The 27,026-nt window shown below is 44.9% G+C and overlaps 1 protein-coding gene across 2 annotated transcripts in view; it reads right to left on the bottom strand.

Moving 5' to 3' along the window:
- Positions 1–380: 380 nt before the first annotated feature.
- The window catches only part of zfyve27 (zinc finger, FYVE domain containing 27), a 93,495-nt gene continuing 66,849 nt past the window's right edge, over positions 381–27,026 (bottom strand). For both annotated transcript variants that reach the window (XM_055647088.1, XM_055647089.1), the window contains 3 exons: positions 5,716–5,762; positions 2,934–3,015; positions 381–1,834 (listed from right to left, as the gene is read on the bottom strand). In XM_055647088.1, coding sequence (XP_055503063.1) covers positions 1,770–1,834; positions 2,934–3,015; positions 5,716–5,762 — 194 coding nt within the window. In that variant the 3' untranslated portion in view covers positions 381–1,769. The remainder of the gene's footprint in view (positions 1,835–2,933; positions 3,016–5,715; positions 5,763–27,026) is intronic.

Below are 27,026 nucleotides of genomic sequence, written 5' to 3'. Positions count from 1 at the left end.
GGTCGAAGAGCTCCTGGAGCGGGGCCTAACATCACCGCCCCGCGCGGCTTGGAATGGCCGCGGGACTCTGCGAGCGCACGCCGGGGGCTCTAACACCAAGACCTGGTGTGCGACCTCGCACCACCCGGCGTGGCTTTAATGGCCGCGGGACAATCGCCATCGCCAGCCGGGGGCTTTGACTTTGACTCTGACATCGGGGGGGGGGGGGGAGAGTGCAGTGGAGAGATAAGTTTTTTTTTGGCCTTCCATCACAACAATGTGATGGATGTTTATGTAAAATGTAAATTATGTTGTGTCTGGGGTCTATTTGTTTGTAATGTATGGCTGCAGAAACGGCATTTCGTTTGGACCTCAAGGGGTCCAAATGACAATTAAATTGACTATTGACTATTGACTATTGTCGGGAGCTCCAACTACACAGATGGTTTGACAAGCCCTGACCCGGGGTCCGATCGCTTGGTGCGGTGGCTTGCGGGCCCGAATGCTGCCGGCTACGGGAGTCCAGATCGTCCCGTCAACGGAAGGCTCAAGGCCCCCGACAGCGAGAGGACAAAGAAGGGAAGAGATTGAACTTTTTTTTCGCCTTCCATCACAGTGAGGAATGTGGAGGAGTCACTGTGGTGGATGTTTATGTTAAAATGTTTTTTGTGTGTTCTGTTGCTTTTTATTTGTGCGACTGACTTGGCAAATGAAATTCCTCATATGCTGCAAAACATACTTGGCTAATAAATTATTATTGTATTATTCTATATTGTATCCTTGAACACTGCACAACACTAACCTCAGCAACCGTAATCTTTTTTGGACTGTGTCTTTGGTCGGACTATGGACTTCTGGTCTTTGCTCTATTACGGTTACCGAGAGGATTAATTTATTGGATTATTGATGATTGCATATTTTCATAATCAACGTTGCACGTTTATCTGCGTGTGAATTTTGTTAATGGGTTCGTTAAGCAGCAGCAAGTAGGAATTTCATTATTCTGTTCCCAGTACATATGACAATTAAACACTTTCTTCTCTTATTTATTTGATTCTAAGCAGGAGCAGGAAGCGGCCATTCAGCCCAACAGTAATGACTGATCTTACACCTCAGCGCCATATCAGCACTGACCCATATCCCTAAACATCAGAATATCACAACAACAAGGCGTTGCATCTTTTTTCCGTTGCCTTGACCAAAAAGTGGAGAAATTTAATGATTATGGCAGTATTAACAAATAACCTGTTAGAAAGCAGTATCTTTTCCATACTATAAATAATTCCCTCACCAAATGTAGCAACATCTCCTGCAATGCTCGACACATGATTTTCTGCAGTGTGTCGTTTTTATTGAGAAAAGAAAATAAGACCAACAGCACAGATATCAAAAGAATGACAAAGAAATGAAGTTTAAGGGTTTGGAGAGTTTTACCAACTCGTTCAATATTGTTCTACATCGCACGCTATACAAAAAAAAGGAAGTGTCTAATCTCACAAAATATACAGCAGAAGGCAACGCTTAAAGATAAGGATATATATTATTTTTTGTGACATTATATTATATGACGTACAAGCACTGATTCCAGAATCAATGTTTCTCTTGTACCTGGACCCCTGCCCTGATTCCCCAGATACCGTGAACACTCACAGGCCTGGAACAGCCTTCCGCAGCTTCCTCGTCTCGAGTTTGCCCAGTCGGTGAATTCCAGTTAAAACATAAAAGCAAAATGTTCATACAAAAAGAGGAGAAAGAAGGAGAGCAAGGGAGGGAGGGAGAGGAGCATCATCCTACTTGCTCAAAATAAAATTGCACTGGCTGCAAACGAACACCGTCTCACGCTGAGCGTCTGGAGCTGAAAGAGAAGGAAGTAGAGAACGATTTTAACGCCGTGCAATTCTGACACAAACATTTTCTTTTAGTTTACAAAATAGACAATATAGGTGCAGGAGTAGGCCATTCGGCCCTTCGAGCCAGCACCGCCATTCAATGTGATCATGGTTAATCATCCACAATCAGTACCCAGTTCCTGCCTTCTCCCCATATCCCCCGACTCTGCTATTTCTAAGAGCTAACTCTCTCTTGAAAGCCTCCAGAGAATTGGCCTCCACTGCCTTCTGAGGCAGAGAATTCCACAGATTCACTACTCTCTGGGTGAAAAAGTTTGTCCTCATCTCCGTTCTAAATGGCTTACCCCTTATTCTTAAACTGTGGCCCCTGCTTCTGGATTCTCCCAACATCGGGACCATGTTTCCTCTAGCGTGTCCGAACCCTTAATAATCTTAAATGTTTCTATAAGATTCCCACTCATCCTTCTAAATTCTAAAGTATACAAGCCCAGCTGCTCCATTCTTTCAACATATGACAGTCCCGCCATCCCGGGAATAAACCTCATGAATCTACGCTGCACTCCCTCATTTGCAAGAATGTTCTTCCCCAAATTTGACGACTTAGTCAATGGGCTGAATGGTTTTCTCCTGCTTCTAAACACTGATTCAATGATCGATTGATTTATTGAAAGATACAACATGAAAATAGACCCTTCGGCCCACTGAGTCCATGCAACCCGTTCGCACTAGTTCTATGTTATCCCACTTTCTCATCCACTCTCTACACAAGGTGGCAATTTACAGAGGGCCACTTCACTTACAAACCAGCACGTCTTTAGGATTTGAGTGGAAACTGGAGTACCCGGGCAAAAACAACGTGGTCACAGGGAGAACATGTAACCTCCACAGAGACAGCACCCGAGGAAGATCAGGATCAAAGCCGAGACTCTGACGCTGCGGGCAGAAGCCCTATCAGTAGTGCCGCAAAATATTATCCTTTTGTTTACAAACTTTGCTCAGTTCACAACCAGAGTTTGTAACGTGCCCGCCAAGTTTGATAACGTTTTAATTTGGGGAAAACCACCAAAAGACAGGACGCAGTAGAGAAGAGAGAGTGGCAATTACCTGTGGCTCCCATGGACGATTTGGAGACTTTGAATGAACAGCACCTTGAACAATAACTGTTACCACAGTTGCTGCAGTTACGCTAGGAACAAGAAAGTAGAACATGTAGGAAATCAGCATTAACAAAATGTGACCGACCAATGCATCAGCGGCCATTTACAGCAAAAACAACTGATACACAGCTTGTACACTGGATTGAATCTGTGTAAATCCCCGATCAATACATAAGTTGCATAAGCTTCAATTAGATCTCAATTGAGCAGTAAAAAAGCAAGAAATGTTCAGAGCATTCAAAATACCCAGTCTTAACAAAACATCACAGGCACAGCCCTCCCCACCATCGAAAGCATCTGTATGAGGCACTACCACAAGGAGGTGGCATCTGTAATATAGGATCCTCATCATCTTCTTTCTTTTAGAATTGTGCATGCAACGCTTGTGCAATTTGTGCATGATTAATGTGTGATTTACATAATTTGTGTGTAGTTTGGGTACAATTTGTGTGCAATTATGATTGTCCTTATTGGAGTCTATGTACATGTGATGCTGCTGTCAGGAATATTTCTTCATTGTGCCTGTACCTCACCGTAATCAAGCATATGGCTTAAAACCAAACTAAATCTGAACTACAAATAGTACACAGTAATATTAAACGACAATAACTGCTTTATGCATGGCATTATTTTTGCCATTGTCACCAATAATTGCCAGTGTATATCTGTATTCATCAGATGGTGGCTTTAACGCCAAACAACAGCTCATGGTAGCTTTTTATTGTTAATATTAAAATTCCAGGAGTAACTCCGGGGAAGAAAGGGAAATTTTGACACGGATAAATTTCCAAGGATCTGCTGTAACGGTATTTAACCCCCTCGACTGGGTCCATGATTTCAATCAAACACCTCACGTGGCATCCGACAGAGACACTGGGCCGATTACAGGTGTGAGCGGGAGCCTCAGCATTAACTCAACACACTGTGAGCGGCCTGGATGGCTGCCAGCCCCCCTCCGATCACCATCACGCAGCACTTCCTTGTGGTTAAACAGCAGCCGCCAACAATAACATTGATATATGTACACTTTCAGATCCAGGAAACGAGGGAGGAGCAGGAATGCTGCCAATTCCAGGTCTGGAACCGGGCGAGTTGCATTTGGAGTATTGTGGGCAATTTTGCGCCGCATATCTGAGAAAGGATGTGGTGGTGTTCGAGAGGGTCCAGGAAAGGTTTACGAGAATGATCGCTGGGATGGTTGAGTTAAAGCTATGCTGAGCGTTGGCCGGTTCTGGGCTTGTACTCGCTGGAGTTTAGAAAGATGACCTTCTTGAACCTCATTGCCCACCTCATTGAAACCTACCGAATAGTGAAAGGCCTGGACAGAGTGGACGTGAAGAGAATGTTTCCAGTTGTGGGAGAGTCTAGGACCCGACGGCACAGCCTCAAAATAAAAGGACGTACCTTTAGAAAGGAGATGAGGAGGAATTTCTTCAGTCAGAATGGTGAATCTGTGGAATTCATAGCCACAGATGTCTGAGGAGGTCAAGTCAGTGGGTATTTTAAAGATGTAGATTACCAAGTTCTTGATTAGTAACGGCGTCAAAGGTTACAGAGAGAAGGCAGAAAAATGGTTGGGAAGGGAAGATAGATCAGCAATGGTTGAATGACGGAGTAGACTCAATGGGCCGAATGGCCTGATTTTGCTCCTTTGACTTATGAACTTATGAAAGGAAAGGAGAGAGGGGGAGGAGAGGTGGAGAGAGCGTGAGGAGAGAGGGAGGGGGAAGAGAGAGGGGGAGGAGAGAGGGGAGAGGGAGGAGCGAGTGAATGGGGGAGGGGGAAGAGAGGGTAACAAAGGGTCTGCATGAAGTATAGGACAGATAGAGGTGAGGGTAGTTTCAATAGCTGTGTCTCAAACTGACTGCTATGTTCAGTAGACATAATATTGCATAAATATATAAATATAAGTCAAAGTTTAGTTAGTATATTATTATTACCTCCAGTTATTAACTATGGCAATAGATGTGGCCCGCCATCCGCTCACAGACATGGGCCCTGGCCCCTATGCAGAACAAGGTTGCTGACCCCTGACATGCAGGTTTGCAAGTTTGAAGTGCTGGAGTAACTCAGTGGGTCAAGCAGCATCTCTGAAGAAAAAGGATAGGTGACGTTTCGGATTGGGACCATTCTACAGATGGAGCAATCCACAACGTCACCCATCCTTTTTTTCCAGAGATGCAGCCTGACCCTGCCTGTCCAGCCCTTTATGTCTATCTTCAGTATATACCAGCATCTGCAGTTATATTCTACACAAGTTTGTAGGTTAATTGACTTCTGTAAATTGTCCCCTGTGTGTAGGATAGAACTAGTGTGAACGGGAGATCGCAGGTTGGTGTGGACTCTGTGGGCCTGTTCCCACGCTGTGTGTCCAAACTGAACAAACATAAAATGTCGAAACAAGACATTGCAGGTGCTGGTTTATACCAAAGAAAGACACAAAGTCCTGGAGTATCTCAGTGGGTCAGGCAACATCGATGGAGAAAAAGGGTAGGTGACGTTTCAGGTCGAATCCCTTCTTCAGTGTGACAGTCAAGGTCCTGACCCAAAATATCACCTATCCTTTTTGTCCCCAGGCATGCTGACTGACCTGTTGAATTACTCCAGCACTTTGTATCTATCTAAACTAGACTTCTGTTCAATCCACAGCCATGTTTTCTGAAGTCAATAAGCACGAATGACCATCCTTTTACCAACGGCATGAGTCATGTTTGGAATAAAATACTCACTCGCTTCTTCAGGACTGAAAATGTGGAGCAGCAGTTGTAACAGCTTCCTGAAATGAGAGGGAGGGGGGTAGTGTGTCAGTGATGACAGGTGCAGGAGAAACATAAATTAAAAACGCACAGTTATTCAAACAAAGCTTCTTCCACACGAACACTGCATTCCTGTTTTGTTATTGCAGCCCTGATTGCCTCAGCGCACTCTGGAACAATCATTAAATATTAATTCACGGGCAATGCGATTTGACACCGTTGGTTGCTCGCTGAGCTGCTCAATACAGAAGATCACTGCTGAAACGCTTTGACTGAACATTTTCAACTAAACATCTTGAGAAAGAAACGCACAGCTAAATAACTGAGGCTTTCTCCTGCAGTAACTGGGTATTGGACGGAGATTTACAAGGATGTTGCCATGACTTGACGGCCTGAACTTTGGGGGGAAGGTTGTGTACAAAGCAACTGCAATGTTTGCTTGTACCGAATGCAGGTGTAACTCAGCGGGTCAGGCAGCATCTCTGGAGAAAAGGACAAGGTGACGTTTCGGACATTCAGAGCGCTTATAGGGAAAGGTTGGGCAAGCTAGGACTTTATTTCTTGGAGCACAAGGGGCTGAGAGCTGATTTTATTGAGGTGTACAAAATTATGAAGGGAACTGATGGGGTGAATGCACCCCTTTTACTTCTGGTCGGAAAATCAGGGGATACAGATTTAAGGTGAGAGGGGCAAGAACACTGCTGGACAACTTTTTCACTCAGAGGGTGGTGTACATATGGAACATGCTGCAGGAGGAGGTAGTTGAGACAGGTACTATAACAACATTTAAAATACATTTAGACAGGTACATGGATAGGAAAGGTTTAGAGGGATCCGGAGCCAATTGGACTAGTTTAGATGCGGCATTTTGGTTGGCATGGATGAGCTGGGCCAAAGGGCCTGTTTCTATGCTGTACAGCTCTATGACTGGAACTCTCCTGTTCCATTGAAAAGCCGCGACATTGAATGTGGCACCTTTAACAATGTCTCAAGGCACTTTATCTGGATTTTCTCGGGATACATCACAGCATGGTTTGGGAACAGCTCCATCCAAGACCGCAAGAAATTACAGAGAGTTGTGGATGTAACCCGGACCGACCTCCCTTCCATTGACTCCATCTACACGTCACGCTGCCTCGGCAAGACCACCAGCATAATCAAGGACCACACAACTCCACCAAGGAGTCCCACCAGCTCCTCCCAGATTCCCTGCTCACTGGGGACAATCTACAGTGGACAACTAATCCAACAATCTGTGCCCGGGTTGCAACCCATGCGATTACAGGGAGAATGTGCAAACTCTGCACAGTCAGCACCGGAGGTCAGGACTGAATCTGAGTCACTGAGATATGAGGCAGCGGCTCTGCCCGCTGCACCACTGTGCTGTCCCAGGGTAAGCTAGGCCATGGTGATTAAAATAAAAGTTGATTTCAAGTTTTGGAGTAACTCAACGGGTCTGTCAGCATCTCCGGAGGGAATGGACAGGTGACGTTTTTGGCCGAGACCCTTCTTCAGACTAACCCGAAACGTCGTCTGCCCGTTCCCTCTGCCTGACCCGCTAAGTTACTCCAACACTTTGTGTGTGAACTGCAGTTCCTTGTGTCACCAGTTAATCGCATAGGCCAGTCTTGTAAGCTTATTCACCCTGTGCACTTCGGCGAGTCACAGTTTGCAGCTTTTGTCTTGGATTTTCCTTCATAGTTTAGAGATACAGCTTGGAAACAGGTCACCATTCACCCATACACTAGTTCTATCTACCCAAAGGGACAATTTACAGAGGCCAAATAACCTACAAACCTGCATATCTTTGGAATGTGGGATGAAACTGGAGCACCCGGAGAAAGCCCACACGGTCACAGGGAGAACGTACAAACTCCGCATAGACAGCACCTGAAGTCAGGATCGAACCCGGGTCTCTGGCGCTGGAAAGCAGCAACTCTACCGCTGCGCCACTGTGCTGCCCCATCACCTCCTTGGCATTAACATAATCCAAACTCGGCAAAAGAATGAAGAATGAAAAGGTGGAGTTCACTGTATTTTCCTATCATTGATTTGTAAAACAGTTTGATGCTGAATGTAAAGGAATCCTTCTCTCCCTGATTCACCCACCTTATAAACTTTACTGCACACGTTTGGTTAAAGTTATGGCAATAAAACCACCCAGAGACCAAGATGAGTCTTGGTTAAAGGCTTCCTGGCCACAAATGACCTAAGTATTTAAAATTGAATTAGAGCTAAAAATAATGAAATTGTTCTACCCACAGTTTCTATTACGTTTACCAACTATTACGGTTTTACCCTTTCTTAAAAGAAAAACACTAAAAGCTACCTTTTCAAACCACAATGTAACCATTTTTAAACAATTTCAAACATCCAGACCGCAAACGTTGACTGTCCATTTCCTTCCACAGATGCTGCCTGACCTGCTGAGGTTGGGCACTTTGTTTTTTGCTCAAGATTCCAGCATCTTCAAACTCTTGTGTCTCCAAAATCTAACCTTAGTCTGAAGAAGGGCCCCGACCAAAAACGTCTGGAGAAGCTGTCCATGTTAACCAGTGATGCTGCTGACCCTGATCAGAGAACCGTTCAGTTGCCTGTCAACAACTGGCAAGAAACTAATCTTGATTCTGGTCTGAAGAAGGGTCTCGACCCGAAACGTCGCCTATTTCCTTCGCTCCATAGATGTTGCCTCACCCGCTGAGTTTCTCCAGCATTTTGGTCTACCTTGATTCTGGCGGAATGTGCTTTCAAACTTCTGTATCTGCTGGACTAACAGTCCAGAATCTAGAGTTGAAATCTCATCATGACTGCTGTGGGATTTACAACAAAACCTGGCCATTAGAAATAATGACCAATAAACCACTGGTTTGTCGTTAAAAACCCATCTGGTTTCCTCATGCTCTCCAGGAGAAGAAACCTACGATCGTTCCCCAGCCTAGCCTATTAGTAACACTAGAGTGTGGTTGACTCAGAAGCCACTCTGCTTGGAAGCATTGGGAAGGGACAATAATTGTTGGCTGTACCAATGATGCTGGATTCTGCAAACCAAGTTCACTAAACGACTCCAAGTACAGGATGAAAACCGAAGGATCTCTTCCGTTGAGATTCCAGTATTTTGTGTCCATCTCTTCCACACAGCTTGTCCCATGAGCCGAGAAGACTACAGGGCCAATATTCAAATGGTTTTGCATTTATTAGGATCAATTCGTCGCTTCCCACCCGAACCATCCCCTGTCCGGGCACTTTCCCTTGCAACCGCAAGGAATGCTACACTTGTTGCTTTACCTCCCCCCTTGACTCCATTCAAGGAACCAAGCAGTCTTTCCAGGTGCGGCACAGGTTCACCTGCGCCTCCTCCAACCTCATCTATTGCATCCGCTGCTCTAAATGTCAGCTGCTCTACATCGGTGAGACCAAGCGTAGGCTTGGCGATCGCTTCGCCGAACACCTCGGTTCATAATAACCAACCTGATCTCCCGGTGGCTCAGCACTTCAACTTCCCTTCCCATTACGAATCCGACCTTTCTGTCCTGGGCCTCCCCCATGGCCAGAGTGAAGACCAACGTAAATTTAGAGGAGCAGCACCTCATATTTCGCTTGGGCAGTTTGCACCCCAGCGGTATGAACATTGACTTCTCTAATTTCAGGTAGTCCCTACTTTCTCCTCCCCTTCTCAGCTCTCCTTCAGCCCATTGGCTCTGCCTCTTCCTTTCTTCTTCCCACACATCAGTCTGAAGATGGGTTTCAACCCGAAACTTTGCCTATTTCCTTCGCTCCATAGATGCTGCCTCACCCGCTGAGTTTCTCCAGCATTTTTATCTACCGCTGATTTTGGATGATCAGCCAGGATCATATTAAATGGCGGTGCTGACTTGAAGGGCCGAATGGCCTACTCCTGCACCTATTTGCTATGTTTTCAGAACATACTTTGAATTAGTTAACTGGGACACAATGAGATAAACTGCTGGTTTCAGTTGGATTTAGACTGGCCCATTCAATGGGCAAGGACGACATCATAAGATGACACAAAGTGCTGGAGTAACGCAGCATTTTCAGGCAGCATCTCTGGTGATTATCGAAAGGTTCGGGTTGAGACCCATCTTCAGATATCTGTGTTTTAGCCAGTACCTGCAGTTCTTTGTTTCTATAACTTGGTGTGGACATAGTTGGCCGAAGGACCTGTTCTTGTGCTGTAATGTTCTGTGTTCTAAGTGGAGTGTGTCTGAGGCCAAGCCAAGATACTTAAGGTGGAGCTAGGTTGTGTTACTGAACAGCAGGAAGGCGATTCCTGATGCCTGACTGAACCGTTCCACATTGGTAAGACTCATCGTCCAGTCACTCACACCGTGGCTTTTTGCTGTGTCTCTTCCTTACAAACTTGACCTTGCTTCAAAAAGTGTTTCTTCAGTTGTGAAGTGCTTTGGGCCATCCTTAAAGGGATGTGGATGGTAGTTGAGGTACACAAGCAGATTTTTTTTTTTTGCCTTCATTAAAGCTTGCACACGGACACTTTTATTTCCACCCAGGTGTTGTCGCGTTTCCTGTTCCCGTTTCCTGCCCCCAAAATCAGCGGGTCCCAAACCGAAACGTCGCCTACCCAAGCTCTTCTGCTGCCTGACCTGCTGAGGTACTCCAGCACTTGTGTCTATCTTCTCCAGGGATGCTGCCTGACCTGCTGAGTTACTCCAGCATTTTGTTTCGATCTTTGGGGAAACGTTTTGCCAGTTGCACCAGTGAGTGCAGAAGTGGTGAAAGGGTTAACAAAAGCTCTGTCCGTGTCATATTCCTCCTGGCTGAATACCAGTTATCCCAAATGATAACACTGAGGAGAAATTGGCAGTAAATCACTCTTCCAGATGTGATTGGATAGGTGACTTGTTTATATTGCAAAAGCTTCATCTGTTTAATGTGACTCTGTGTATGAGGTTCCCAACGTACACTTGCTGAACAAGCAAAATGCACCAAGGTTATCAAAACACAGGGCAGGGAAGAGTAAGGTCACATCCCTGAGTGAAATGGCAAATGTGTTCATCAAGCCCTCTTGTCAGATGTTGAAGCAGTTCTCTAAAATGATTCCATAAATGGCCAATGTTGATCTCTGATCATTTCTGTTCAATTAATATCTTCTTAATTCAAGAGTCAAGAGTGTTTAATTGTCCTCTGCTCCACGAGCGGAACAATAAAACTCTTACTTGCTGCAGCTTTACGGGCACATTAACACACTAACACAACAAATAAATATACAATAATCAACAATTAACAGTAATACTGTGTATCTAGACCATAATAGTGCAAACTAAAGACTGTTTAGTAAAAAAAGTTACTTTTAAGTTTTTTTTAAAACTTTAAAAAGGTTCAGTGCAGGTTAAACAAAACAGTTCGGTAGCTGAGGTAAGGTTGAGGTAAGGGTTGTGCAGGGTGGTTCAAGAGTTTAATTTAGTTTATTGTCATGTGTACCAGGATACGGTGAAAAGCTTTCCAGTCAACGGAAAGACTATCCATGATTACAATTGAGCACCCATTGTGTACAGATGCAGGATAAAGGGAATAATATTTAGTGCAATGTAAAATAAAGTCCGACTAAGGATAGTCTGAAGGTCTCCAATGATGAAGATAGTGGTTCAGGACTGCTTTCTAGTTGGTGATAGGATTTTTCAGTTGCCCTGATAACAGCTGGGAAGAAACTGTCCCTGAATCTGGATGTGTTCGTTTTCACACTTATGTAGCTCTTGCCTGATGGAAGCGGGGAGTGACCGGGGTGAGACTGGTCCTTCATAATGCTGATGGCCTTGCCGAGGCAGCGTGAAATGGTTGTTGGAAAGAAACTGTTCAGGGTGGTGTGGGTGAGTTTTTGATGATATTGGCTGCCTCCTTGAGGCAGAGCCTCCAGTACATCCTTTCAATGGTGGGGAGGTCAGTGCCCGTGATTGGCAACGTCCACCACCATCTGCAGCCTCCTTCGTTCCCGAGCGGTCGAGCTACTGAGCCAGGCCATGACGCAACCAGTGCTCTCCACGGTACACCTGTAGAAATTCAATGAACTATTCCCTACATGCCGAATCTCCTCAAACTTCTGACGAAGTTGACCGATGATGAGCTTTCCTTGTGATTGAATCAACATACTGGGTCATCATCCAAAAAGATTCTGTTGGCAGTGCAGCGTGGCATTGGCTGATTACAATCAGCCGAGATCCATTCTCAAATGAATGAAGGTCTCGAGTCGAAGAGATGACATCAAGACATGTGGAATATTGGGAAACGAAGAGAGCTTCGAAGTAATGTGTGATCATTATTTTTTGGATGGCTTGAGGAGAACCTCACAGTGAAAAGGTTTCTTGGGCCAATTTAAAAATGCCATCTTGTACTTGATATATCACGACTGGTAGAAGAGGGAGACTCAGCGGGTCAGGCAGCAGCTCCATGGATAGGTGACGCTTGGTGCTGTCTGAGGGAAGGCGGACTTTCTTGATTGCCGTCATATCATCAGTGCCTCCTGTGTGGGAACTTTGTTGGAAGGGCAGTATGAACGCCAACAAAATGGCCAGGGTAACAACGCACGGGTTAAATTACTGGATTAGTGCCCAGAGTCCTGGAAAACTGATCCCACTTGATTCCCACTTTGCCAGCTGGGAAACATAGATTCTAATCATAAATCTTGAACTATTAAAAAAAGTCTCAGGAATGAAAGGCATGAGGCTGGTCATCAACAAGCATCTGGACCACTGATATCCTACAGGGAAGGTTAATTCTCCAATGTCCCGTGAATATTCTCCAATATCCTTCAAGATCATGGTCTGATTGTACATAGACACAGTTCTGGGGTAACTCAGCGGGTCAGGTAGCATCCCTGGAGAAAAAGGATGGGTCGGGATCTGGACTCTCAGACAGGAGTCTGAAGAAGGGCCGCGACATGAAAGGTCACCCATCCTTTTTCTCCAGAGATGTTGCCTGACCCCATGAGTTACTCCAGCACTTCAGACTGGCGAGGATCACTCAGAACTCTCGTCGGAGCGGGGAGGAGAACTTCGTCAAAGCAGGCATGCCTTGAGGAGATTTCTCAGTGGAGCAGACAAAATGTGTAGGAAGGAACTGCAGATGCTGGTTTATACCAAAGATAGACGCAAAATGCTGGAGTAACTCAGTAGGTCAGGCAGCATCTCTAGAGAAAACGAATGGGTGACGTTTCAGGTCGTGATCTTTATTCAGACTGACTGTGTTTCCACGGCCCTGCCCACCCTGTAGAGTACAGGCTCGGGATCTCCACTCGCTGGAGTTTAGAATGATGGGGGGGGGGGGGGGGGGGGGGGGGGGAAACCTATTGAAACTTACCGAATAATGAAAGGCCTGGACAGAGTGGATATGGAGAGGATGTTTCCCTAGTGGGAGAATCTGGGACCAGAGGGCACATTCTCAATAAAAGGACATACCTTTAGAAAGGAGATGAGGAATTTCTTTAACCAGAAGGTGGTAATCATTTTTAAGGCACACATTGTCAGATACTTGATGAGGAAAGGGTGTCATTGGGTTGTACGGGGGAGAAGGCAGGAGAGTCAGTGCAGAGGTCAAGCTAACGATACATACACGGTAAAATAATAAAAGATAGATACCCAACCCTCCATCCTTCTGTCGATTTCAGTTACCACAGTCCCTTAGTCTGTATCGCCCCTGCGTTCCTTGGCGGCTACAAGTGCTTTTATAGCAGTGGGGTAAAAACTGGGGTGTAAAAACAGTCTGCCTGACCGACCGTTCAAACGTCCTGGTCCTCCAAGGTAAGGAGAAGGCAGCCTACAATCCTCTGGGCGTTGTCAATGAGTAGACTTGACTTGATGGGCCGAATAGCCTTATCCTGCTCCTATGGCTTATGAGCTTATGGGCTGGGGCCAGGGCAGGACCTCTGAGTAGTTAACAGCCAGGAATTTGAAGCTGCTAGCTTCGAATTTAATTGCTCCATTCATTAGGATTGGAGCAATTAAATGCTAACTTGCTGCAGCTCAACTGGCCCATTAATGCAGTAACATACAAATAAACATATAATAATCAATAATACATTAACATAATACCAATAACACCAGGTAACCATAATGGTGCAAATCCTAAATCCATATTGCAACCAACCACACAGTCCATATAAGATCGCAGTTACAAACTAACTCTTCACAGTCTAATCTGGTTTCAATTTAGACCATTTACACTGGATTATAAATCAAAAACTCTGTCAGATTAGAACCACTTGTTTTTAATATATCATTTAAAATTTAATAGTTAAGCCTCATGACACCAACCCTAAAATATTATGAAACAGCAAAGTTTTGTGTATTTAAACAGCAATGTTTAAGCTCCTTGTCTCTGAGGAGCATTTAGTAGTGCTCTGTGGAGCTACAAAGACTGGGTGAGGACCTGCAAGTAGTCACCACTTCCATTCACGTGCAGATGTATAGCTACCAACCTAATCACCTCCCTCACCCTGCCCCCAACAAAGGGTGGACTTGAAAGATCTTCCGCCACTACGGTTTCCATTGACTCCATCTACACTTCAAGGCCACCAGTATAATCACGGGCCATTCTCACCCCGGGTCACTCCCTCTTCTGCCCTCTCCCATCATGCAAGAGATACAGAGGTGTGGAAACGCACATCTCCAGATTCAGGGCCAATTTCTTCCCAGCTGTTATCAGGCAACTGAATCATCCTCTCACCAACTAAAGAGCGGTCCTGACCCTACCTCATTGGAGACCCGTGGACTGTCTTAAATTGGACTTTTATCTTGCACTAAACGTTATTCCTTTTATACTGTATCTTTTACACTGTGGACGGCTTTATTGTAATCATGTATAGTCTTTTTGCTGACTGGATAGAACACAACAAAAATGCTTTTCACCACTCGGTACACGTGCCAATAATAAATGAAACTCGACTATTTTGAAAGAAAGCGCTGGCTGCCTTCTCGATGTGATCATCAATGTTTAAACCTTAACCAACACAATTTTGTTTTCAGTCAGATTATCTGGTCATTATCTCTGTGTGTACTGGGTGTGCACACATCGGCCATCAGATTATATTTCAGCAATGACTGGACGATGGAAAAACTACGAGCTGCCCCAACAGCTTCGTCCTCATTGTTGTCAGGCTACAGGTGGGTTATGGTATAGTCCCAATCTTCCAACCTACCTTAGTGCAGATCTTGCACTTTTTTTAAAGATCTGCACTTTCTCTGCAACTGTACAATGCTGCAACACCATATTATGCTTTCTGGTATTTTTCTCTTTACACTACCTGGTGTGAAGGGCTTGATTGGACATGTAGAGTATGATTTGCATGGTGTATCTCTAAACTAAATTAAACTAAACTAAAGGAACCCATCTCTTCCACGCACACCTACATGGTCTTATTTTGTGGACGGGGTTACGGTGAACGTGTCATACCCCATGTCTAACTGCCTGCCAGGACATCCACACTCTACAACCAGCTTTGAACAGCGGTGATCTAGCAGGCAAGAGGCAGTGGGGTTGATCGGGGCTCCGTTTCTCCTCCCGTTAAGTGGCGTGCCTCTGCAATGTGTTGCAAACATGTTAAGTCGGCATAGTGGCACAGCAGTAGAGTCGCTGCTATATAGTGCCAGAGACCCTGTATGGACTGAGGCCAGTGTGGACTCAGTAGGCCAAAGGGACTGTTTCCACGGTCTCTCTCTAAACTGAACTAGTGTGAGCGGGTAATCGATGGTCGTCGTGGACTCGGTGGGCCGAAAGGCCTGTTTCCACGCTGTATCTCTAAAACTAAAGTCACTGTGCATTCAGCGCTCACTGTAAACAGGAAACCAGTCGCAGCTGCCACTGGGTCACTCTGGCATTGCAGCCTGAAACAAGGCAAGGGGCAGGTGATGAAAGCATAATAATGCTACATTCCTTGTGTGTATGCCTTGAATTTTAAACTGAACGTGAAAGGAGCAAGGGCAGAATGAGGAGCTGAATCATGCAGATATCAGGCAGGAAGGTTGCACCGTAAGGCGGTCAATAACGTACCTTGCAATAAGGTCTTAGCAACCTTCGGAAAGTGCGCTTGTCAGAGTTCATTACAATATTCCAGCTGAGACCTAACCAGTGTTTAGCAAAACTTTCTGGCTTTTGTTAAGGACAGAGACTCAACATGCCTGTAAGAACTTGCTATCAGCTCTGTGCCCTGTGTTATGTAGAGAGCTTGAGGTTTCTCACTGATTCTAAAAGTAGACTCACAGAGTTGTACAGCACGGAAACGGGCCCTTCGGCCCAACAGGTCCTTGCCGACCAAAACACCCCATTTAAGCTATTCCAATTTGCCCGTGTTTGGTCCATATCTCTTTAAACTTTCCCATCCATGTACCTGGCAAAATGTATTTTAAATATTGGTATAGTACCTGCCTCAACTACCGCTTCTGGCCGCTCGTTCCATCAGCCCACCACCGTCTGCATGAAAAAGGTGTCCCTCAGGTTTCTATTAAATCTTTCCCCTTTTACCTTATACCCTACTCCCTCTTTTTCTTGATTATCCTACCCTGGGAAAAAGGCACTATGGGAACCCTATCTATTCCCCTCATAGAAACATAGAAAATATGTGTCGAAGGAGGCCATTCAGCCCTTCGAGCCACCACCGACATTCATTGTGATCATGGCTGATCGTTCCCAATCAATAACCCGTGCCTGCCTTCTCCCCATATCCCTTGATTCCACTAGCCCTTAGAGCTCCATCTAGCTCTCTCTTGAATCCATCCAGTGACTTGGCCTCCACTGCCCTCTGTGGCAGGGAATTCCACAAATTCACAACTCTCGGGGTGAAAAGGTTTTTTCTCACCTCACTTAAATGGCTTCCCCTTTATTCTAAGACCGTGGCCCTGGTTCTGGACTCGCCCAACATTGGGGAAAAATTTCCTGCATCTAGCTTGTCCAGTCCTTTTATAATTTCATATGTTTCTAAAAGATATCCGCTCATCCTTCTAAACTCCAGTGAATACAAGGCTAGTCTTTGATTTTATGCTTTTATACACCTCATTTTGTGCATTATACACGTGATTGTATTCACCTCAGTTAGATCACCTCTCAGCCTCCTGCACTCTAAGGAATAAAGTCCTCTTCTTCAATCTTCTTACTATAATGGAATTTCATCTAATGCATGCCTGCCCACTGCACCAGTTTATAGATTCTTCATGTTCGTTACCTTCCTCTAACTTGTTACCACTTTAGTGGGCTTTTGTAAACTTTGAAGATTTGGTATCTTTTCATGCTGTAAGCTTCCGTGAAAAGGTTGACGAAGGGTTTACAAGACTCACTATCCTATGACTTTCACTCATTAGCTTAAATCTACATCGTTGGGTACTGGAGAACAGAGGAAATTGTGTTTCCCGATATAGAAGTTAAAGATAATAAAGGGACATTAGTGGGATTTGAAATTCAAGGAATATGAACCTTTGCACTCTACAGCTACCATGCTGGCTTCCCTACCCACAACAATCCCTTTTCCTGTTCAATAAACCTCAAGTAGCTTTATTGCAGGTTCACTGCTGAGATAGGGAGACACAAAATGCTGGAGTAACTCAGCGGGACAGGCATCATCTCTGGAGAGAAGGAATGGGTGATGTTTCGGGTCGAGACCCTTCTTCAACCCTGTCACCCATTCCTTCTCTCCAGAGATGCTGCCTGTCCTGCTGAGAAACTCCAGCATTTTGTGTCTACCTTCGATTTAAACCAGCATCTGCAGTTCTTTCCTACATTCAATGCTGAGATACCAAGATTAACTGCAAGATAAACAGCAGAAGAGATGGCAATTAACCCAAGTCTCTGGTTCTGATGCACTTTCTAGAGCACTGAAAGAGGTATTGGTATTGGTTTATTACTGTCACGTGTACCGAGATACAGTGAAAACTGCCTGCTGCCCAGTCAAATCATACTATACATGAGTGCAATCAAGCCATATACAAGTACAACAGGCAGTTCAAAGGGAAAAATATGAGGGTTCAGAATATAGTGTTACAGCATTATAACTTTACAAGTTACAGAGTAAGTGCAGAATAAAAAAATGAGGGTCTGAATCGAGGTAGGTTGGCTGATTTGGACTACAACCTAGCTCATCAGAGGACCGTTCGGTAGTCAGATAACAGCAAGGAAAAAGCTGTCCCTGATTCTGAATGTACCTGAAAGCACGCGCTTTCACATGTTGGTATCTTCTGCCCAATGGGAGAGGGGAGAAGAGGGTGTGACCGAGGATCTTGATTATGTTGGCTGCTTTCCAGAGGCACCATGAAGTGTGTATTGTATTAATGGATAGTTTTCTTTGACTGGATAGCATACAAACAAAAGCTTTTCACTGAACCTTGGCACATGTAACAGTAAACTAAACTACACGAGATGGAGTCAGTGGTGGGGAGTCTGGCCTGTGTGATGGACTGGGCCACATCCACAACTCTCTTCAATCTCTTGTGATCTTGGGCAGAGCTGTTGCCAAACCAAGCTTTGATGCATCCCGATAGGATGCTTTCTATCCTAGTGGCTAGTAGCATGCGTTGATTTTAATTTTCCAAAATTCCCTAGATTCCATTAGATTGGAAAATAGCAAAGTCAATTGCTAAGCAACATCGTATTATCCAAGAGGGGAAAGAGATAGAAATCAAAACCAGTTAGCTTAACATCTGTCATAAGGAAAATATTAGAAGGCATTATTAAAAACGTTATAACAAGGCACAAAGAAGAAAATCAAGATAATCAGGCAAAGTCAACATGGTTTTATGAACGGGAAATCATGCCTGACCCACTTACTGGAGTTCTTTGAAGAACTAACATGTGTTGTGTATAAAGGGGAACCTGTGGATGTGATACACTTAGATCCCCAAAAGACAGTTGTTATGGTGCCACGTACATACAAGCTTGTGATACAGGAGGCAACATACAGGTGTGGATCGGAGGACATGTTTAAGGTGATGGGGCATAGATCTAATAGGAACTTGAGGGGTAACCCTTTCATTATGAGGATGGTGGGTGTTTGGAACTAGCTGCTGGAGGAGGTAGTTGAGGCAACATTTAAGAAACATTTGGACAGGTACATGGATAGGAATAGGTTAGGTTTAGGTTTAGAGAGATATGGGCCAAACGCAGGCAGGTAGAACTAATGTAGATGGGACATGTTGGTCGGTGTGGGCAAGTTGGGCCGACGGGTCTTTTTCCATGCTGTATGATTATAAGACGCTATTAGCGGAGAAAAAGAAAGAGTAGGCATACACGGTTTTTTCTCTCATCTTTGATAAGCTGTAGTCAATGTGTGTCACTGGGATTGGTGTTGTGGTCCCAACATAACATAAAAGGAGGAATGGAGGGACAAGGATCATGTACAGCTAGAGCAGGTTAGTTTATCTTGGTATCATGTGCAGCATTGACATTGTTAACCGCAAGGCCCGATCCACTGCTGGACAGTTCTATGAGGAAGTAGCTGCCAGAGGAAGTAGTGAGTACAATAACTACATTTAAAAGACACAAGGTGCTGGAGCAACTCATCAGGCCAAGCAGCATCTCTGGAGAACATGCACAGATGAGGTTTCGGGTTCTTCAGAGGCAAGTGGAGTATAATGAGGAAACGGTCCATTTTGACGAGAAAGAAATTTTAAAAAGCATATTATCTAAATGGTATGGGAAAGAAGAGATCAGAGATAAACAGTAATCTATTTGAGTGCAACGATTCTCAAAAGGGTAGTATGTAGGTACTGCAAGTAATCAGAACATAGAACAGTACAGCAAGGGAACAGGCCCTTCACCTCACAATGCCTGTGCCGATCTTGATACCAAGATCAACTTATATACAAAACAATAAATAATTACACTCTGGGCAACGTTTAAAGGAAATGCGGAGCAAATTTTTTTTTACACAGAAGGTGCGGAATGCCTGGAACGCGCGGTAGCAGGGGTGGAGATGAGGCAGATATGATAGTTTAAGAGTCTTTTGGATAGGCACATGAATATGCTGGAGAAAGAGAAATACGGATTATGCTGGACATGATGCCAAGACCATGTCTTACGTACCTGCGCATAATCCGTGTTTGAGGAAAGAACAGGAGAATGGGACTGTACATAATAGTCTTTTTACATAAAACAGAGGCAGGAGAAAGATGATGATCAAACAGCTCACTGGGCTGCACTCACAGTCTGTGCAGTGTTCCAATGTGTGTTCTCTGTGTAGTGCATCAGCTTAATAAAGAGTGAAGCATGGCTACAGCTGGTAAAGATGGTCTTCAGATGAAGGAGTGATTATGAAGATAATTATAAATGTACAGAGAACATAAACTAATCTTACGTTAGAGACAGTGAGGCAATACAAAATTGTTTGGTTTAGTAACATACTCAAGGTTAAGGCGAGAGAGACAAAATTTAATATGAGCCTGAGGGGCAGCTTTTTCACAGAGGACAATGGGTATATGGAACGAGCTGCCAGAGGAGGTAGTTGAGGCAGGTATAATAAAAACATTTACTGTACATTTGGACAGGTACATTGACAGGAAATGTGTAGATGATATGGGCCAAACATGGGCAAATTGGCCTTGTATAGATGGGCATCTTGGTGGGCATGCAAAGAACAACCAATATTGTGAAATCCCCTCCGTCAATTCCTTCCTTCCTCCTTAAAGCCCCCCTCTTTGACAGAGGGATCCCGACCCAAAACGTCACTTATCCATCTTCTCACAGATGCTGGCCTAGCCGCTGGGATACTCCAGCACACTGTGTCTAAACCTGTGGCGCCAGGAACTCCCAACAAAACTCTTCTTTCTGATCACACTTCTCCCTACAAAGGAGAAGATTTATTTCCTTGACAATCGTGTAAATTCAGAAGAAAACCAGGGCAGCTTTTGCAATGTGGATGCAATATCCTTGTCAACCCGGCGAGGAAGGCAATGTATATTTGTGCAAGGGAAAGAATCGCTTAGCATTTCAAAAGCTGACTCGGGCACTCTTTCCTTTCAGCACTCTTGCCAGTCCTGTGTGTTAATTATTCAAAGAATTTGTTTGTGTCTTGCACATGTGAAGCAAATCATTTCTTGGCGTCGCTTGCAGAGCACGGCATCCCTTCATGTCACAATCTATACATGTGAAAATCATTTACCGAAAAAATAACAAAACAAAGCCGCAAAATCCGTCGGCGTTCCAGCCCTGCGGTGAGGGACGGCACGGCTCCACGAGCTCTTCTGTCTACTCTCGTACGATCTCTGCTCCATCTGAGAGACAGTCTCTCTGTTACCCTGGACACTGCTCAGTGTGGAAGTGGGAAGGGACCACATTAAGACACCACGCAGGATAGCAAAAACACAAGCACACACACACACAGCAGCTCTACCAGCTGCGCCACTGTGCACAGTGTGCTTGTGTACCCATTAGAGGCTCTTTGTGTGTGTGTGCGCGCGAGTGTGTGGTGCACCAAGTTGAGGGTACAAATGAGCACACACACATTGATGTGTACAAAGGGGTACGTACACAGACACAAACAAGCTTCAAATGGGTACACACACACACACACAGCATCTCAAATGCAGATACATGCACTCAAAACCTCCCAGCACCAGAGACCCAGGTTTGATCCTGACCTTAGTTACTGTCTGTGCACAGTTTGTACATTCTCCCTGTGACCGTGCGGGTTTCCTCCAGGTGCTCCTACATCCTAAAGACGTGCAGGTTTGCAGGTTAATTGGCCCTCTGTAAATTGCCCCTAGTGTGTGTAGGGAGTTGATGAGAAAGTAGGAATACATAAAACTTGTGGGAACGGGTGATCGATAGTTGACATGGTGTTGGTGGGCCTATTTTCATACGCTATCTTTAAACTAAATGGGTGCACACAAAGCCTGAAACAAGTATACACACACTGTCACACAAACAGTTTCAGGATGACAGGTACACCAAATGTGCACCCATATTATACATGCAAACACATACACGCAAACCCCCAATATAAGACACGTACATGGGCAACCACATGCACACGCACACGCGCACGCACACACCCACCTGTTCACATACACACAGCTTTAGACTTTAGAGATACAGTGCGGAAACTGCCTCATCGGGCCACCAGTTCCGCGCCAACCAGCGATGACTCCGTACACTATCACTATCTTACACACTAGGGACAATTTACAATTTACAGAAGCCAATTAACCTACAACCCTGCTCACAAGGTCCTGGCAACATCCTGAAACTTTGCCTATCCACGTCCTCCAGCGATGCTGCCTGACCTGCTGGGTTACTCCGGTACTTTGTGTCTTTTTTGGTAACCAAGCATCCGCTGTTCCTTGCGCCTATAAACCAAGCACTTGCCTGGTGATGTTCGGCATCCGTTTCAAGACGGACTGAGTGAATGATGACTCCACACAGACAGCCATGTGTGCCAGTGGTCAGCACACCATGTGCATTTAAAAACATTGTATACTTTGGATTTCCTTCTCTTCTCCACACAAACACAAGTAATGATAAAGATCGCTGCTTGGGTGGCAGGGAGTCAGATACCTAAACACAAGCGTTGCCTGGGTCTATTGCAAAGCACAGCATGCAATTAGCCTGTAAAGTGTTGCCAACTTCAGGGGTGCTGATGGCCAAGTAGCAAACTAATAGTTATCTAAACACACCAGATGTGCTTCACTTCAACTTGACTATACAAAGCTTCAGACCCTCAAGCTTCAGACCCTGACTGATTTGGCCAGAGTTGAGATCAGGAGCTATACAATGCCATGCCGTGCCACATCTCAATGCCTTGCTCTGATTAAAAAAAACTCTAGCCAAGGTGCATTTATTGTTTGGTTTTATGAGCAGAGATTTGAGCATTGAGATGCCAGACAAGAGACTGTTCCTGGCATTGTGCATCGAACACAGTGGGCGATGCACACAAACCAGCAGCAGAGGAACTTTAATTTAGTTTAGGGATATAGCGCGGAAACAGGCCCTTTGGCCCACCGCTCTGACCAGCAATCCCCACACACTGGCACTATCCAACACATAATCGGGACGATTTACAAATTTACCATGCCAATTAACCTACAAACCTGAGGTAGACACAAAATGCTGGAGTAACTCAGCGGGACAGGCAGCATCTCTGGAGAGAAGGAATGGGTAACAGGGTTGAAGAAGGGTCTAGTCACGAAACGTCACCCATTCCTTCTCTCCAGAGATGCTGCCTGTCCCGCTGAGTTACTCCAGCATTTTGTGCCTACCTTTGATTTAAACTAGCATCTGCAGTTCTAACCTACAAACCTGATTGTCTTTGGAGTGCGGGGGGGAAACCGGAGAAAACCCACGCAGGTCATGGGGAAAATGTACAAACTCCGTACAGACAGGATGGAATCCCGGTCTCTGGCGCTGTAAGGCAGCAACTCTACCGCAGTGACACCGTGCCGCCCCCACTGCGCCACCCACAATTACTGACTACTTCTTCCAGTTGTGTCTAAAGATGTGTCGTGACCCGAATCTTCATCTGGCCATTTCCCTCCAGGGATGATGCCTGACTTGCTGAGATCCTCTAGCATTTTGTATTTTTATTCAAGATTCCAGCATCTGCTGCGTCTTACATGTCCACTGTGGCACAGTGGTGAGGTATTCTGGTGGCCTGGCCACTGTTCATTCCTCAACCGGGACAAAAGACAATTTATCTGTGTTGTAGGCCCATGATTTTCATATTTTGGCTGCCCTCTTCCCCTATGTTTGGAGTGGTGGTCACACTAAAGAAACCGCCTCATTTGTTGAAGGTCATTATGAACACTGCCAAGTCTAAAATCACGTCTTCCATTTATAAGACTATTCTTTCCAAAATGTTTCATTTGGCTTTAGACACCTGACTACACCCTGTGCAGAAGATAGTTTCTCCTAACCTTCTTTTAAGAAAGTATTTTTTCTTGCAGCAATCTACAAACTCCATTAACCTTCAAGTGAATACTCAGTCCCTGTTGCATCCAAATGAGTTAATTGCTTGTTGTCTCAAATGTTAGATGGGGCGGACTAATTTGGATGAAGGAAGTGAGTTTTACAGTGTGTGTTTTCGAGCTTCTGTACCTTCTGCCGGATGGGAGCGGGGAGAAGATGGAGTGACCGGGGTGGGACCAGTCTTTGATTACGTCGGCTGCTTTCCTGAAGCAGCGTGAAGTGTACATGCTGTCGATGGTGGGGAGTCCGGACTGTGTGATGGACTGGGCTACATCCATGACTCTCTGGTCTGGACTGAAGTGTCAGCCAAGACTTTGAACGGCAGTCCTGACTAGTAGCAATTTCCAATTGTCGCAACCGAGACAAGCCGATATATAAAGTCATTGTGCACAATTTCACCCCAGCTGTAAGGAATAAGATTAAGGGTAAGATTGCACAATTACATAAGCACTGAGGGAGTGAGAGGTTCCAGGAAAGCATGCGTTATTGTAAGAGATGATGAAACAAGTTTAACTCCATTACACAGGGCTGGTTAATTCCCCGTACATTGATGTTTTTGGTTTCATCCTTTCTCAGCTGTCCATCTCACTGTGTCCCAGTTAACAAATTCAAAGCATGCCCTGTAAAAACACAACGTACAGCACAGGAATACACCTTGCAGCCCACAATGCCTGTGCCGAACGTGATGCCAAGTTAAACTAATCCCCTCTGCCTGCAAGTGATTCATATCCCTCCATTCCTTGCAGATCTAGGTGCCAATCTAAAAACCTTTAAACAGGTGAAGCGGAATACCATTACTACCTCTTTGTCTCAGGAAGGTAGAATATCAGGGCTGCAATTGTCAACAATGAGTAAATACACAAGGACCTTGTGGCAACAGCACAGAATATAAAATTATAGGAAGCATAGGCAGGGGAGACAGTCAGAATCTTTTTTTCCAGTTAGGAAAAAACAAATATTAGAGGGCATAGCTTTCAGATGAGAGGGACAAAGTTTAAAGGAGATGTACGTGACCCGAAGCGTCACCCATTCCTTCTATCCAAAGATGTTGCCTGAGTTACTTCAGCATTTTGTGTCGATCTTTGGTGCAAACCAGCATCTGCAGTTCCCTCCTACACATTTTCTACCTACAGTGCCCAATCTATCTTCTTGCAGCAGTAGATACCAAATGTTGAAAGCACGTGCCACAGTGGCACGCGACTAGTTAGCATGTAACAAAAGCTTTTCACCCTACCTCGGCACACTTGACAATAAACTAAACTTCAACCTTCAGGAGGAGAAAGTGAGAAAGAAACACCCCAGCTACTCGTGTTGCCACTTTCAGGAAGCTATGGACTTGGACCCCAAGGTCCGTCTGTGCTTCAATGCAGTTAAGCGCCAATGAAGGTCTCCTTTGAGTGCTGGCAAGCTTTTAAGTAAATCAAGCACCAGGCATTCTCAGCTTGGCTCCCTTGAGACAACAGCCAGCATTTCAGCACCAGGCGGCATTAAACTGTCAGTCTTACATGAAAGCCTTCAAAATATGGCAGATGTGAGAAATGGAAACAGCCAACACACACAATGCTTACATTATGCGTTATGTTTAGCATATGGTATAGATAATATGCAGCATAATAAATGGTCGACAATTATCCACCTGAGGGGCTTTTAATGATGTCAGTTAAGCAGTGAAACCAAAGCCAAGCAGTTTGCATGAGTTTGATTCAATTACTGGCTCATATCAGCACCCTCTGTTTGTGTGCACCCTTTATAAATACTCTGTTGGTCACCCACAGCTCATTGGTCTCGGGAGTGGGGCAAGATGTACCTTTCTTCCATCAGTAGCGGACCACAACCCACTCACTCCCAGTCGCAAAACTGAACCACGAGCTACCACCAAAAAAGTAGTTGCCGACCAGGATGGCAGCTCCCAATTCCTAATCTTAGAAAAATAATAGGTTATCAAAGGGAATAAAACTAAAGGAATAAAATCTGGTTTTAGATTTTTGAGTAGGAAGTGACTTCGCTTAGGTACAGGATATGATTAATAATTCACAAAATCATGAGGGGAATTGTTAGAATGAATACACAGTCCTTTACCCAGAGTAGAAGAATCATGAACCAGAGGACAGGGGTTTAAGGTGACAGGGGCAAGATTTAACAGGAGTTTGACAGGCAACGTTTTCACTAACAAGGTGATGAATGGAACGATTTTGGGTTGGGATCCTTCTTCAGATTCTTCAGTTACAATGAGTCTGAAGAAGAGTCCTGACATAAAAATGTCACCTTTCCGTATACTTCCCTTTGTGCCTTTTCTTTTGCATACACCAGCATCCTCAGTTCCTTGTGTCAGAATTAGGAAGAGATTCAGTAGGGTTGCCTTGGACATCGTCCACTTGCGCAAAGACCAATGATGGAGCAGAAGCCGAATCGTTGTTAAAATTTAACAAGAATCATCGAAAAGTGAAGTTCCATGTTATACATCATGAGCCCATATAAGGCTTGGCCATTATTTTTTAATAAATGTGCCATGTGACATATCCAAAATCCTCTTTATACAGATTATTTCACATGGCACCTCCTGTTCCAGTTCTGCCAAGCAAGAAGCTGTCAACTGATGGCTTTGTTATTGCTGATCCACTTTTCAGGATCTGGGCTTGTATTCCAACAGGTAGCTCCCGCTAGGCACGAAACATTCAATTCCCACCAAAACCGACGGCCCTGGCATACCTGACCTGGGTATGTTCGTCTCGAACGAAGTAACTTGGATTTACATGTCAATCAAAAAATCACATTCTTTGGACTTACTTTAGACTTTAGAGATACAGTCTCACCAATTTCCTTCGTATGGCTGAATTGATTGAAAGATACAGCGTTGAAACAGGCCCATCGGTCCACCGAGTCCGCGCTGATCACGCCGTACACTAGCACTATCCTACACACTAGGGACAATTGTTACAAGTTGCTGAAGCCAATCAACTACAAACCTGTATGTCTTTGGAACATGAAACCGGAGCACCTGGAGAAAACCCACGCGGTCACAGGGAGAATGTATAAACTCTGTACAGACAGCACCCGTGGTCAGGATCGAAGCCGGGTCACTGGCGCTATAAGGCAGCAACTCTACCGCCCCTGATAATTCACATTATCAGGCACACTTTGTAAGACAGCATTTTTAGCTTGTGAACAAACCCATAACTTTAGATGGTGCTACTGAGAAGGATTTTAGTGGTGGAGAGCGGGAGTTTTGAGGAAGGAATTCCAGAACTCGGGTCTTTTGAGACAGCAGATCATATTACTGAAGGCATCTGTGTACTAGCAATGGAGAATGTGTCATTATTCAAAATGACAGACAGCCCTCCTCTTCCTTGGGAAGCAGTAACTTCCTAACACAA

The sequence above is a fragment of the Leucoraja erinacea genome, chromosome 15 (genome assembly GCF_028641065.1).
Source record: "Leucoraja erinacea ecotype New England chromosome 15, Leri_hhj_1, whole genome shotgun sequence".
NCBI classification, from domain to species: Eukaryota; Metazoa; Chordata; class Chondrichthyes; order Rajiformes; family Rajidae; genus Leucoraja; species Leucoraja erinaceus.
This window is presented reverse-complemented; position numbering and strand designations above follow the sequence as displayed.